General features: G+C 51.1%; 1 protein-coding gene across 1 annotated transcript in view; it reads right to left on the bottom strand.

Moving 5' to 3' along the window:
- CHD8 (chromodomain helicase DNA binding protein 8) overlaps positions 1-15782 on the bottom strand; it is a 73774-nt gene that overhangs the window by 33388 nt on the left and 24604 nt on the right. Inside the window, exons 13-20 of the mRNA XM_054053102.1 lie at positions 14905-15026; positions 12445-12688; positions 9039-9215; positions 6311-6454; positions 5965-6220; positions 2216-2429; positions 1940-2135; positions 802-969 (exon numbers count right to left, since the gene is read on the bottom strand). Of these exons, the coding sequence (XP_053909077.1) occupies positions 802-969; positions 1940-2135; positions 2216-2429; positions 5965-6220; positions 6311-6454; positions 9039-9215; positions 12445-12688; positions 14905-15026 (1521 nt within the window). The remainder of the gene's footprint in view (positions 1-801; positions 970-1939; positions 2136-2215; positions 2430-5964; positions 6221-6310; positions 6455-9038; positions 9216-12444; positions 12689-14904; positions 15027-15782) is intronic.

Consider the following 15782-nt stretch of genomic DNA (forward strand, 5'->3'; position numbering starts at 1 on the left):
CTTATGAGGTCTCCAACCTCCATTTCTCCTCCAGAACCTCATCCTGAGGGTCTCCAAACCCCATTTCTCCTCCAGAACCTCATCCTGAGGGTCTCCAAACCCCATTTCTCCTCAGAGAACGTCACTTATGACATCTCCAACCTCCATTTCTCCTCAAGAACCTCATCCTGAGGTTCTCCAAACCCCATTTCTCCTCAAAGAACGACACTTATGAGGTCTCCAACCTCCATTTCTCCTCAAGAACCTCATCCTGAAGGTCTCCAACCCCCATTTCTCCTCAAGAACCTCATCCTGAGGGTCTCCAAACCCCATTTCTCCTCAAAGAACCTCACCCTGAGGGTCTCCAACCCCCATTTCTCCTCAAGAACCTCATCCTGAGGGTCTCCAAACCCCATTTCTCCTCAGAGAACGTCACTTATGACATCTCCAAACCCCATTTCTCCTCAAGAACCTCATCCTGAGGGTCTCCAACCCCCATTTCTCCTCAAAGAACCTCATCCTGAGGGTCTCCAAACCCCATTTCTCCTCAAAGAACCTCATCCTGAGGGTCTCCAACCCCCATTTCTCCTCAAGAACCTCATCCTGAGGGTCTCCAAACCCCATTTCTCCTCAAGAACCTCATCCTGAGGGGCTCCAAACCCCATTTCTCCTCAAGAACCTCATCCTGAGGGGCTCCAAACCCCATTTCTCCTCAAGAACCTCAGCCTGAGGGTCTCCAAACCCCATTTCTCCTCAGAGAACGTCACTTTTGAGGTCTCCAGAGGTTGGAGGAGGTCCTGGTGGCCGCTGGAGGTCTCTTACCCCGGCAATGTTGCCCTCTCGGCCGCTCATGGACTGGAGGACGGCTTTGTCCAAGCCCAGCTTCAGGCTGGCTTTGTTGAACATCTCCCGCTCGTAGGAGTTGCGAGTGATGAGACGATAGACCTTCACCGCTTTGCTTTGACCGATGCGGTGGCAGCGAGCCTGCGCCTGTCCAGGAGAAGACAACCCGTCAAAGGTCACCACCACCACCACAGAGGGGGACGAGAAGGAGGAACTGAGGAGCTCTGGAGGACCTTAAGAGCTGTGGAGGACCTGAGAAGCTCTGAAGAACCTCAACCTGAGGTATTATGGAGGCTCTGAACCTCAGAAGCTCCAAAGAACCTCAAGTTGAGGTGTTCTGAAGGCCCCGAGAAGCTCTGGAGAAGGTGGACCTGAAGAACTATGGAGAACCTGAACTTCAGAAGCTCTGGAGAAGCTCAAATTGACGTTTTATGGAGGCTCTGAACCTCAGAAGCTCCAAAGAACCTCAACTTGAGGTGTTCTGGAGGCCCTGAAGAGCTCTGGAGAAGGTGGACCTGAGGAACTATGGAGAACCTGAACTTCAGAAGCTCTGGAGAACCTCAATTTGAGGTTTTATGGAGGCTCTGAACCTCAGAAGCTCCAAAGAACCTCAAATTGAGGTATTCTGGAGGCCATGAAGAGCTCTGGAGAAGGTGGACCTGAGGAACTATGGAGAACCTGAGCTTCAGAAGCTCTGAAGACCCTCAATTTGATGTTTTATGGAGGCTCTGAACCTCAGAAGCTCCAAAGAACCTCAAATTGAGGTTTTATGGAGGCCCTGAAGAGCTGTGGAGAAGGTGGACCTGAGGAACTATGGAGAACCTGACCTTCAGAAGCTCCGGAGAACCTCAAATTGAGGTTTTATGGAGGCTCTGAACCTCAGAAGCTCCAAAGAACCTCAAATCGTGGTTTTCTGGAGGCCCTGAGGACCTCTGGAGAAGGTGGACCTGAGGAACTATGGAGAACCTGAACTTCAGAAGCTCCGGAGAACCTCAATTTGAGGTTTTATGGAAGCTCTGAACCTCAGAAGCTCCAAAGAACCTCAAATCGTGGTTTTCTGGAGGCCCTGAAGAGCTGTGGAGAAGGTGGACCTCCCGGTGGTGGGCTTTGCCCCTACCTGGAGATCGTTCTGGGGGTTCCAGTCGGAGTCGAAGATGATGCAGGTGTCGGCGGCCGTCAGGTTGATGCCGAGGCCCCCGGCCCTCGTGCAGAGGAGAAAGACGAAGCGGTCGGAATCGCTTCTGCTGAAGCGGTCGATGGCCGCTTGGCGTAAGTTCCCCCTCACGCGGCCATCGATGCGTTCGTAGACGTACCTACCAAGAAAAAGCCACCACAAAGTGGACCTTCCTGTCCACCTGGACCATAAAAGTCCACCTTTATCTTCTCCACTCACCTCTTCTGGATGAGATAATCCTCCAGGATGTCCAAGCACCGAACCATTTGGGAGAAGATGAGGACTTTGTGACCGCCGGCTTTGAGTTTCGGGAGGAGTTTATCGATGAGGACGAGTTTGCCGGCCGAGCGGACCATGGCCTGAAGGTGGAAGTCCACCGGCACCTGAGGAGGCCACGACTCGCGGAATTCGGCCAAGATCTTCTCCTCAGCACCTGGAGGAGAAGGAGAGGACCATCAGGGATCTTCTCAGGACCTCCAAAGGCCATTTCAACTCAAAGAACGTCACTTATGAGGTCTCCAACCTCCATTTCTCCTCAAGAACCTCATCCTGAGGGTCTCCAAACCCCATTTCTCCTCAAGAACCTCATCCTGAAGGTCTCCAAACCCCATTTCTCCTCAAAGAACGTCACTTATGAGGTCTCCAACCTCCATTTCTCCTCAAGAACCTCATCCTGAGGGTCTCCAAACCCCATTTCTCCTCAGAGAACGTCACTTATGAGGTCTCCAACCTCCATTTCTCCTCAAGAACCTCATCCTGAGGGTCTCCAAACCCCATTTCTCCTCAGAGAACGTCACTTATGAGGTCTCCAAACCCCATTTCTCCTCCAGAACCTCATCCTGAGGGGCTCCAAACCCCATTTCTCCTCAACGAACGTCACTTCTGAGGTCTCCAACCTCCATTTCTCCTCCAGAACCTCATCCTGAGGGTCTCCAAACCCCATTTCTCCTCAAGAACCTCATCCTGAGGGGCTCCAAACCCCATTTCTCCTCAAAGAACGTCACTTCTGAGGTCTCCAAACCCCATTTCTCCTCAAGAACCTCATCCTGAGGGGCTCCAACCCCCATTTCTCCTCAAAGAACGTCACTTATGAGGTCTCCAAACCCCATTTCTCCTCAAGAACCTCATCCTGAGGGTCTCCAAACCCCATTTCTCCTCCAGAACCTCATCCTGAGGGTCTCCAAACCCCATTTCTCCTCAAAGAACGTCACTTATGAGGTCTCCAACCCCCATTTCTCCTCCAGAACCTCATCCTGAGGGGCTCCAAACCCCATTTCTCCTCAAAGAACGTCACTTATGAGGTCTCCAACCACCATTTCTCCTCCAGAACCTCATCCTGAGGATCTCCAAACCCCATTTCTCCTCAAAGAACCTCATCCTGAGAGGCTCCAAACCCCATTTCTCCTCCAGAACCCCATCCTGAGGGTCTCCAAACCCCATTTCTCCTCAAATAACCTCATCCTGAGGGTCTCCAAACCCCATTTCTCCTCAAAGAACCTCATCCTGAGGGTCTCCAAACCCCATTTCTCCTCAAAGAACCTCATCCTGAGGGTCTCCAAACCCCATTTCTCCTCAGAGAACGTCACTTCTGAGGTCTCCAACCCCCATTTCTCCTCAAGAACCTCATCCTGAGGGGCTCCAAACCCCATTTCTCCTCAGAGAACGTCACTTCTGAGGTCTCCAAACCCCATTTCTCCTCCAGAACCTCATCCTGAGGGTCTCCAAACCCCATTTCTCCTCAAAGAACGTCACTTATGAGGTCTCCAACCACCATTTCTCCTCCAGAACCTCATCCTGAGGATCTCCAAACCCCATTTCTCCTCAAAGAACCTCATCCTGAGAGGCTCCAAACCCCATTTCTCCTCCAGAACCCCATCCTGAGGGTCTCCAAACCCCATTTCTCCTCAGAGAACGTCACTTATGAGGTCTCCAACCTCCATTTCTCCTCAAAGAACCTCATCCTGAGGGTCTCCAAACCCCATTTCTCCTCAAAGAACGTCACTTATGAGGTCTCCAACCACCATTTCTCCTCCAGAACCTCATCCTGAGGATCTCCAAACCCCATTTCTCCTCAAAGAACCTCATCCTGAGAGGCTCCAAACCCCATTTCTCCTCCAGAACCCCATCCTGAGGGTCTCCAAACCCCATTTCTCCTCAGAGAACGTCACTTATGAGGTCTCCAACCTCCATTTCTCCTCAAAGAACCTCATCCTGAGGGTCTCCAAACCCCATTTCTCCTCAAAGAACGTCACTTATGAGGTCTCCAACCTCCATTTCTCCTCCAGAACCTCATCCTGAGGGTCTCCAAACCCCATTTCTCCTCAGAGAACGTCACTTATGAGGTCTCCAACCTCCATTTCTCCTCAAGAACCTCATCCTGAGGGTCTCCAAACCCCATTTCTCCTCAAAGAACGTCACTTATGAGGTCTCCAACCACCATTTCTCCTCAAGAACCTCATCCTGAGGGTCTCCAAACCCCATTTCTCCTCAGCGAACGTCACTTATGAGGTCTCCAACCTCCATTTCTCCTCAAGAACCTCATCCTGAGGGTCTCCAACCACCATTTCTCCTCCAGAACCTCATCCTGAGGGTCTCCAAACCCCATTTCTCCTCAGAGAACGTCACTTATGAGGTCTCCAACCTCCATTTCTCCTCAAGAACCTCATCCTGAGGGTCTCCAACCCCCATTTCTCCTCAAAGAACCTCATCCTGAGGGGCTCCAAACCCCATTTCTCCTCAGAGAACGTCACTTATGAGGTCTCCAACCCCCATTTCTCCTCAAGAACCTCATCCTGAGGGTCTCCAACCTCCATTTCTCCTCAAAGAACGTCACTTATGAGGTCTCCAACCTCCATTTCTCCTCAAGAACCTCATCCTGAGGGTCTCCAAACCCCATTTCTCCTCAAAGAACGTCACTTATGAGGTCTCCAACCCCCATTTCTCCTCCAGAACCTCATCCTGAGGGTCTCCAAACCCCATTTCTCCTCAAAGAACCTCATCCTGAGGGTCTCCAAACCCCATTTCTCCTCAAAGAACGTCACTTTTGAGGTCTCCAAACCCCATTTCTCCTCAGAGAACGTCACTTATGAGGTCTCCAAACCCCATTTCTCCTCCAGAACCTCATCCTGAGGGTCTCCAAACCACCATTTCTCCTCAAGAACCTCATCCTGAGGGTCTCCAAACCCCATTTCTCCTCAAAGAACGTCACTTCTGAGGTCTCCAACCTCCATTTCTCCTCCAGAACCTCATCCTGAGGGTCTCCAAACCCCATTTCTCCTCAAAGAACGTCACTTATGAGGTCTCCAACCACCATTTCTCCTCAAGAACCTCATCCTGAGGGGCTCCAAACCCCATTTCTCCTCAGAGAACGTCACTTATGAGGTCTCCAACCACCATTTCTCCTCCAGAACCTCATCCTGAGGGTCTCCAAACCCCATTTCTCCTCAAAGAACGTCACTTATGAGGTCTCCAACCTCCATTTCTCCTCAAGAACCTCATCCTGAGGGTCTCCAACCTCCATTTCTCCTCAAGAACCTCATCCTGAGGGGCTCCAAACCCCATTTCTCCTCAAAGAACGTCACTTATGAGGTCTCCAACCTCCATTTCTCCTCAAGAACCTCATCCTGAGGGTCTCCAAACCCCATTTCTCCTCAAGAACCTCATCCTGAGGGGCTCCAAACCCCATTTCTCCTCAAAGAACCTCATCCTGAGGGTCTCCAAACCCCATTTCTCCTCAACGAACGTCACTTCTGAGGTCTCCAACCTCCATTTCTCCTCAAGAACCTCATCCTGAGGGTCTCCAAACCCCATTTCTCCTCAAAGAACCTCACTTTTGAGGTCTCCAAACCCCATTTCTCCTCAACGAACGTCACTTATGAGGTCTCCAACCCCCATTTCTCCTCCAGAACCTCCTCCTGATGGTCCCCAAAGCCCTCCTGGAGGTGGTGGTCCACCACGGAGGTCCTCACCGTTGATGAGGTAGGGATGGTTACAACACTTGCGGAGTTCCATCATGGTGTTGAGAAGGTTGGGCATGTTGGTGTGTCCAACACCTTTGGCCAAGAAGGAGAAGTTCTTCTCCAAGATGGCTCTGTAGTACTTCTTCTGGATGTTGGTCAACTCCACCTCGATGATGGTCTCTTGTTTTGGAGCTAAATTCTTCTCGACGTCCTCCTTCAAGCGACGAAGCATCATGGGCTTCAAGATGGCCTGGAGCTTCTGGACCTGGTGGTGGACACCAAAAGAGGACAACGGTGGAGATAAAGGAGGAATGAAGGACCTCAGAAGGTCCAAGAAGGTTCTGGATGGTCCCACCTGTTCTTCAGTTTTGAGGTCTCCAAAGTCCTTGAGGAATTCGGCTTCGGAGGGGAACTGAGAAGGTTCCAAGAAGTGGAGAAGACTGAAGAGTTCCTCCACGGTGTTTTGAAGAGGAGTTCCGGTCAAGAGGACTTTGTGCTCCTGAGGAGGAGAAAAAGTGGACCTAAAGGTCTCCAAGAGCCCAAAAGTGGAGCTCAAAGCCGCTGAGATGCCACCAAGAGCCCAAAAGTGGAGCTCAAAGCCGTTGAGATGCCACCAAGAGGCCAAAAGTGGAGCTCAAAGCCGTTGAGATGCCACCAAGAGCCCAAAAGTGGAGCTCAAAGCCTTTGAGATGCCACCAAGAGGCCAAAAGTGGAGCTCAAAGCCTTTGAGATGTCACCAAGAGCCCAAAAGTGGAGCTCAAAGCCGTTGAGATGTCACCAAGAGCCCAAAAGTGGAGCTCAAAGCCTTTGAGATGCCACCAAGAGCCCAAAAGTGGAGCTCAAAGCCGTTGAGATGCCACCAAGAGCCCAAAAGTGGAGCTCAAAGCCGTTGAGATGCCACCAAGAGCCCAAAAGTGGAGCTCAAAGCCTTTGAGATGTCACCAAGAGCCCAAAAGTGGAGCTCAAAGCCTCTGAGATGCCACCAGGAGACCAAAAGTGGAGCTCAAAGCCTCTGAGATGCCACCAAGAGCCCAAAAGTGGAGCTCAAAGCCTTTGAGATGCCACCAAGAGCCCAAAAGTGGAGCTCAAAGCCGTTGAGATGCCACCAAGAGGCCAAAAGTGGAGCTCAAAGCCGCTGAGATGCCACCAAGAGCCCAAAAGTGGAGCTCAAAGCCTCTGAGATGCCACCAAGAGGCCAAAAGTGGAGCTCAAAGCCTCTGAGATGCCACCAAGAGGCCAAAAGTGGAGCTCAAAGCCTCTGAGATGCCACCAAGAGCCCAAAAGTGGAGCTCAAAGCCTTTGAGATGCCACCAAGAGGCCAAAAGTGGAGCTCAAAGCTGTTGAGATGTCACCAAGAGCCCAAAAGTGGAGCTCAAAGCCGTTGAGATGCCACCAAGAGCCCAAAAGTGGAGCTCAAAGCCGTTGAGATGTCACCAAGAGCCCAAAAGCGGAGCTCAAAGGCTTTGAGATACCACCAAGAGGCCAAAAGTGGAGCTCAAAGGCTTTGAGATGCCACCAAGAGCCCAAAAGTGGAGCTCAAAGCCTCTGAGATGTCACCAAGAGCCCAAAAGTGGAGCTCAAAGCCTTTGAGATGCCACCAAGAGCCCAAAAGTGGAGCTCAAAGCCTCTGAGATGCCACCAAGAGGCCAAAAGTGGAGCTCAAAGCCTTTGAGATGCCACCAAGAGGCCAAAAGTGGAGCTCAAAGCCTCTGAGATGCCACCAAGAGGCCAAAAGTGGAGCTCAAAGCCTCTGAGATGTCACCAAGAGCCCAAAAGTGGAGCTCAAAGCCTTTGAGATGCCACCAAGAGCCCAAAAGTGGAGCTCAAAGCCTTTGAGATGCCACCAAGAGCCCAAAAGTGGAGCTCAAAGCCGTTGAGATGCCACCAAGAGCCCAAAAGTGGAGCTCAAAGCCTTTGAGATGCCACCAAGAGCCCAAAAGTGGAGCTCAAAGCCTCTGAGATGCCACCAAGAGACCAAAAGTGGAGCTCAAAGCCGTTGAGATGTCACCAAGAGCCCAAAAGTGGAGCTCAAAGCCTTTGAGATGTCACCAAGAGCCCAAAAGTGGAGCTCAAAGCCTTTGAGATGTCACCAAGAGCCCAAAAGTGGAGCTCAAAGCCGTTGAGATGCCACCAAGAGGCCAAAAGTGGAGCTCAAAGCCTTTGAGATGCCACCAAGAGGCCAAAAGTGGTGCTCAAAGCTGTTGAGATGCCACCAAGAGCCCAAAAGTGGAGCTCAAAGCCGTTGAGATGCCACCAAGAGCCCAAAAGTGGAGCTCAAAGCCGTTGAGATGTCACCAAGAGGCCAAAAGTGGAGCTCAAAGCCGTTGAGATGCCACCAAGAGCCCAAAAGTGGAGCTCAAAGGCTTTGAGATGCCACCAAGAGCCCAAAAGTGGAGCTCAAAGCCGTTGAGATGCCACCAAGAGCCCAAAAGTGGAGCTCAAAGCCTTTGAGATGCCACCAAGAGCCCAAAAGTGGAGCTCAAAGCCGTTGAGATGCCACCAAGAGCCCAAAAGTGGAGCTCAAAGCCTTTGAGATGCCACCAAGAGCCCAAAAGTGGAGCTCAAAGCCTTTGAGATGCCACCAAGAGCCCAAAAGTGGAGCTCAATGCCTTTGAGATGCCACCAAGAGCCCAAAAGTGGAGCTCAAAGCCGCTGAGATGCCACCAAGAGCCCAAAAGTGGAGCTCAAAGCCTTTGAGATGCCACCAAGAGCCCAAAAGTGGAGCTCAAAGCCTTTGAGATGCCACCAAGAGCCCAAAAGTGGAGCTCAAAGCCTTTGAGATGCCACCAAGAGGCCAAAAGTGGAGCTCAAAGCCGCTGAGATGCCACCAAGAGGCCAAAAGTGGAGCTCAAAGCCTTTGAGATGCCACCAAGAGCCCAAAAGTGGAGCTCAAAGCCTTTGAGATGCCACCAAGAGCCCAAAAGTGGAGCTCAAAGCCGTTGAGATGCCACCAAGAGGCCAAAAGTGGAGCTCAAAGCCTTTGAGATGCCACCAAGAACCTCCAGAACCTTCTAGAAAGCCCTGGAGAAGCTCCAGGAGACCGTCCCGAGGTGGTTTGTCCACCTGGAAGGTCTTCTCCTCACCAGGTCCATGTGTTTGAGGCTGTCGAGGAGTTTGCAGTTGCGGTTCTTCAGGCGATGCGCTTCGTCGATGATGACACAGCGCCACTCGATCTCACGGAGCTCCGGACAATCGGAGAGGATCATCTCGAAGGTGGTGATGAGGGCATCAAACTTGTAGGCCCCGGGAATGAGGCGACCCTGAGGGAGGACAACCAGCAGAAGGTCCAAAGAAGCTCCAAAAACCCAAGCGAGAAGGGACAAAAGCCACCTGAGAAGCTCCAAAACCACCTGAGAAGCTCCAAACCCACCTGAGAAGCTCCAAATGCCACCTGAGAAGCTCCAAAACCCACCCGAGAAGCTCAAAACCCACCTGAGAAGGTCCAGAACTCAACCAGAAGGTCAAAAACCCCACCTGAGAAGGTCCAAACCCACCTTAGATGGTCCAAAACCCACCTGAGAAGCTCCAAACCCAACCCAGAAGGTTCAATACCCACTTTAGATGCTCCAAAACCCACCTGAGAAGCTCAAAACCCACCTGAGAAGCTCAAAACCCACCCGAGAAGGTCCAAAACCCACCTCAGAAGCTCCTAAACCCACATTAGAAGGTCCAAAGGCACCCGAGAAGGTCCAAAGGCACCCAAGAAGCTTCAAAACCCACCTGAGAAGCTCCAAACCCACCTGAGAACCTCCAAACCCACCTGAGAAGGTCCAAACCCACCTGAGAACCTCCAAACCCACCTGAGAACCTCCAAACCCACATCAGAACCTCCAAAACCCACCTTAGATGTTTCAAAACCCACTTTAGATGCTTCAAAACCCACTTTAGAAGGTCCAAAGCCACCCGAGAAGATCCAAAAACCACCTTAGAACCTCCAAAACCCACCTGAGAACCTCCAAAACCCACCTGAGAACCTCCAAAACCCACCTGAGAAGCTCCAAAACCCATCTGAGAAGCTCCAAAACCCACTTTAGAAGCTCCAAAACCCACCTTAGATGCTCCAAACCCAACCCAGAAGCTCCAAAACCCACTTTAGATGCTTCAAAACCCACCTGAGAACCTCCAAAACCCACCTTAGATGCTTCAAAACCCACTTTAGAAGCTCCAAAGGCACCCGAGAAGGTCCAAAAGCCATTTTAGAACCTCTAAACCCACCTGAGAACCTCTAAACCCACCTTAGATGCTCCAAAACCCACCTGAGAAGCTCCAAACGCACTTTAGATGCTCCAAAACCCACATTAGAAGGTCCAAAGCCACCTGAGAAGCTCCAAAACCCCCATTAGAAGCTCCAAAACCCACCTGAGAACCTCTAAACCCACATTAGATGCTCCAAAACCCACATTAGATGCTCCAAAACCCACTTTAGATGCTCCAAAACCCACCTGAGAAGCTCCAAAACCCACCTGAGAAGCTCCAAACCCACCTGAGAAGCTCCAAAACCCACCTTAGAACCTCCAAAACCCACCTGAGAAGCTCCAAATCCAACCCAGAACCTCCAAAAGCCACCTTAGATGCTCCAAAACCCACTTTAGAAGGTGCAAAGCCACCTGAGAAGCTCCAAAACCCACCTGAGAAGCTCCAAAACCCACTTTAGATGCTCCAAAACCCACCTGAGAAGCTCCAAAAGCCACCTTAGATGCTCCAAAACCCACTTTAGATGCTCCAAAACCCACCTTAGATGCTCCAAAACCCACCTTAGATGCTCCAAAACCCACCTTAGATGCTCCAAAACCCACCTTAGATGCTCCAAAACCCACCTTAGATGCTCCAAAACCCACCTTAGAAGCTCCAAAACCCACTTTAGAAGCTCCAAAGCCACCCGAGAAGATCCAAAACCCACCTGAGAACCTCTAAACCCACCTTAGATGCTCCAAAACCCACCTTAGATGCTCCAAAACCCACTTTAGATGCTCCAAAAGCCACCTTAGATACTCCAAAACCCACCTTAGATGCTCCAAAACCCACCTTAGATGCTCCAAACCCAACCCAGAAGCTCCAAAACCCACCTTAGATGCTCCAAAACCCACCTTAGATGCTCCAAACCCAACCCAGAAGCTCCAAAACCCACCTGAGAACCTCCAAAACCCACCTTAGATGCTTCAAAGCCCACCTGAGAAGCTCCAAACCCACCTGAGAAGCTCCATAACCCACCTTAGAACCTCCAAAACCCCCCTTAGATGCTCCAAAACCCACCTTAGATGCTCCAAAACCCACCTTAGATGCTCCAAAACCCACCTTAGAAGCTCCAAAGCCACCCGAGAAGATCCAAAACCCACCTGAGAACCTCTAAACCCACCTTAGATGCTCCAAAACCCACCTTAGAAGCTCCAAAACCCACCTTAGATGCTTCAAACCCCACCTTAGAAGCTCCAAAACCCACTTTAGAAGCTCCAAAAGCCACCTTTGAACCTCCAAAAGCCACCTTAGATGCTTCAAAACCCCCCTTAGATGCTCCAAAACCCACCTTAGATGCTCCAAAACCCCCCTTAGATGCTCCAAAACCCCCCTTAGATGCTCCAAAACCCACCTTAGATGCTCCAAAACCCACCTTAGATGCTTCAAAACCCACCTTAGATGCTTCAAAACCCACCTTAGATGCTCCAAAACCCCCCTTAGATGCTCCAAAACCCACCTTAGATGCTTCCAAACCCACTTTAGATGCTCCAAAACCCCCCTTAGATGCTCCAAAACCCCCCTTAGATGCTTCAAAACCCACTTTAGATGCTCCAAAACCCACTTTAGAAGCTCCAAAACCCACCTTAGATGCTCCAAAACCCCCCTTAGATGCTCCAAAACCCACCTTAGATGCTCCAAAACCCACCTTAGATGCTCCAAAACCCACCTTAGATGCTCCAAAACCCACTTTAGATGCTCCAAAACCCACCTTAGATGCTCCAAAACCCACCTTAGATGCTCCAAAACCCACCTTAGATGCTCCAAACCCAACCCAGAAGCTCCAAAACCCACTTTAGAAGCTCCAAAGCCACCCGAGAAGATCCAAAACCCACCTGAGAACCTCTAAACCCACCTTAGATGCTCCAAAACCCACCTTAGATGCTCCAAAACCCACCTTAGATGCTCCAAAACCCACCTTAGATGCTCCAAAACCCACCTTAGATGCTCCAAAACCCACTTTAGATGCTCCAAAACCCACTTTAGATGCTCCAAAACCCACCTTAGATGCTCCAAAACCCACTTTAGATGCTTCAAAACCCACCTTAGATCCTTCAAAACCCACCTTAGATCCTTCAAAACCCACCTTAGATGCTCCAAAACCCACCTTAGATCCTTCAAAACCCACTTTAGATGCTTCAAAACCCACTTTAGATGCTCCAAAACCCACTTTAGAAGGTCCAAAGCCACCCGAGAAGATCCAAAGCCACCCGAGAAGGTCCAAAGGCACCCGTGAAGGTGGGAGAAGGTCCTCACCCGGGTGTCCTTGCAGTACATCTCGTACTGTTGGATCATCTGCCTGGAGGCCAAACTGCCGTGGTAGACAATGCTGTTCATCTCCGTCCACGTGGTGAACTCTCGTTCCCAGTTGGTGATGGTGGAAAGAGGAGCGATGACCAAGAATGGACCACGAATGCCCACGTTGTAGACCTCTTGGAGAAAGGCGATGGATTGGATGGTCTTCCCCAAACCCATCTCGTCGGCCAGGATGCAGTTTTGGCTGAGGAGAAGAACGAGAAGGTCCAAAAAGCCACCCGAGAAGCTCCAAAACCCACCTGAGATGCTTCAAAACCCACATTAGAAGCTCCAAAACCCACCTGAGAAGCTCCAAAACCCACCAGAGAAGCTCCAAACCCACCTGAGAAGCTTCAAACCCACCTGAGAAGCTCCAAAACCCACCTGAGAAGCTCGAAAACCCACCTGAGAAGCTCCAAAACCCACTTTAGATTCTTCAAAACCCACCTGAGATGCTTCAAAACCCACCTGAGAAGCTCCAAAACCCACCTGAGAAGCTCCAAACCCACCTTAGATGCTTCAAAGCCCACTTTAGAAGGTCCAAAACCCAACTCAGAAGCTCCAAAACCCACCTGAGAAGCTCCAAAACCCACCTGAGAAGCTCCAAACCCACCTGAGAAGCTCCAAACCCACCTGAGAAGCTCCAAAACCCACATTAGAAGCTCCAAAACCCACCTGAGAAGCTCCAAAACCCACTTTAGAAGGTCCACAGGCACCCAAGAAGGTCCAAAACCCAACTCAGAAGCTCCAAAACCCACCTGAGAAGCTCCAAAACCCACCTGAGAAGCTCCAAAACCCACCTGAGAAGCTCCAAAACCCACCTGAGAAGCTCCAAACCCACCTGAGAAGCTCCAAAACCCACCTTAGATGCTTCAAAACCCACTTTAGAAGGTCCAAAGCCACCTGAGAAGCTCCAAACCCACCTGAGAAGCTTCAAAACCCAACTCAGAAACTCCAAAACCCACTTTAGAAGGTCCAAAGGCACCCGAGGAGGTCCAAAACCCAACTCAGAAGCTCCAAAACCCACCTGAGAAGCTCCAAACCCACCTGAGAAGCTCCAAAACCCACCTGAGAAGCTTCAAAACCCAACTCAGAAGCTCCAAAACCCACTTTAGAAGGTCCAAAGGCACCCGAGGAGGTCCAAAACCCAACTCAGAAGCTCCAAAACCCACCTGAGAAGCTCCAAAACCCACCTGAGAAGCTCCAAAACCCACCTGAGAAGCTCCAAAACCCACCTGAGAAGCTCCAAACCCACCTGAGAAGCTCCAAAACCCACCTTAGATGCTTCAAAACCCACTTTAGAAGGTCCAAAGCCACCTGAGAAGCTCCAAACCCACCTGAGAAGCTTCAAAACCCAACTCAGAAACTCCAAAACCCACTTTAGAAGGTCCAAAGGCACCCGAGGAGGTCCAAAACCCAACTCAGAAGCTCCAAAACCCACCTGAGAAGCTCCAAACCCACCTGAGAAGCTCCAAAACCCACCTGAGAAGCTTCAAAACCCAACTCAGAAGCTCCAAAACCCACTTTAGAAGGTCCAAAGGCACCCGAGGAGGTCCAAAACCCAACTCAGAAGCTCCAAAACCCACCTGAGAAGCTCCAAAACCCACCTGAGAAGCTCCAAACCCACCTGAGAAGCTCCAAATCCCACCTGAGAAGCTCCAAAACCCACCTGAGATGCTTCAAAACCCACTTTAGAAGGTCCAAAGGCACCCAAGAAGGTCCAAAACCCAACTCAGAAGCTCCAAAACCCACCTGAGAAGCTTCAAAACCCACCTGAGAAGCTCCAAACCCTCCTGAGAAGCTCCAAAACCCACCCGAGAAGCTCCAAAACCCACCTGAGAAGCTCCAAAACCCACCTGAGAAGGTCCAGAACTCAACCAGAAGGTCCAAAACCCACCTGAGAAGCTCCAAACCCACCTGAGAAGCTCCAAAACCCACCTGAGAAGCTCCAAACCCACATTAGAAGGTCCAAAACCCACCTGAGAAGGTCCAAAACCCACCTGAGATGCTTCAAAACCCACCTGAGAAGCTCCAAACCCCACCTGAGAAGCTCCAAAACCCACCTGAGAAGCTCCAAACCCACATTAGAAGGTCCAAAACCCACCTGAGAAGGTCCAAAACCCACCTGAGATGCTTCAAAACCCACCTGAGAAGCTCCAAACCCACCTCAGGAACTCCAAAATCCACCTGAGAAGCTCAAAACCCACATTAGAAGGTCCAAAACCCACCTGAGAAGCTCCAAAACCCACCTTAGATGCTCCAAAACCCCCCTTAGATGCTCCAAAACCCCCCTTAGATGCTCCAAAACCCCCCTTAGATGCTTCAAACCCCACTTTAGAAGGTCCAAAGGCACCCGAGAAGGTCCAAATGCCCCCGAGGACCTCCAAGGCCACGTGTTCCTGGAGGTCCACCACCACCCACCGGTTGTACCAGTTGAAGAGCAGCCAATTGACCCCTTCCAGTTGGTACTCGCGGAGTTGGTTGTGGTTTTTGTACTCGTGGGAGAGCTCCAACTTCTTCCACGTCACGGCCTGAGGACGAGGCTGGAAGAGAAAGCAACACCACCACCACCATGTCCAACCTTGAAGGTCCACCAGAACCACCAGGAGGTCCAAAAGAACCACCAGGAGGTCCAAAAGTACCACCAGGAGGTCCAAAAGAACCACCAGGAGGTCCAAAAGAACCACCAGGAGGTCCAAAAGCACCACCAGGAGGTCCAAAAGAACCACCAGGAGGTCCAAAAGAACCACCAGGAGGTCCAAAAGTACCACCAGGAGGTCCAAAAGTACCACCAGGAGGTCCAAAAGTACCACCAGGAGGTCCAAATGAGGACCAGGAGATCCAAACCCAAGACTTGAAGGTCCAAACGAGGACCATGAGGTCCAAACCAGGACCAGGAGGTCCAAAAGAACCACCAGGAGGTCCAAAAGAACCACCAGGAGGTCCAAATGAGGACCAGGAGGTCCAAAAGCACCACCAGGAGGTCCAAAAGAACCACCAGGAGGTCCAAATGAGAACCAGGAGGTCCCAAACCAAAACTTGAAGGTCGAAACGAGGACCAGGAGGTCCAAAACCACCACCAGGAGGTGCAAACCCAAGACTTGAAGGTCCAAATCAGGACCAGAAGGTCCAAATCAGGACCAGAAGGTCCAAATCCACCACCAGGAGGTCCAAAACCACCACCAGGAGGTCCAAAACCACCACCAGGAGGTCCAAAACCACCACCAGGAGGTCCAAAACCAAGACTCGAAGGTCCAAACCAGGACCAGAAGGTCCAAAACCACCACCAGGAGGTCCAA

This window comes from Cuculus canorus, chromosome 39 (assembly GCF_017976375.1).
Source record: "Cuculus canorus isolate bCucCan1 chromosome 39, bCucCan1.pri, whole genome shotgun sequence".
Classification (NCBI taxonomy): domain Eukaryota; kingdom Metazoa; phylum Chordata; class Aves; order Cuculiformes; family Cuculidae; genus Cuculus; species Cuculus canorus.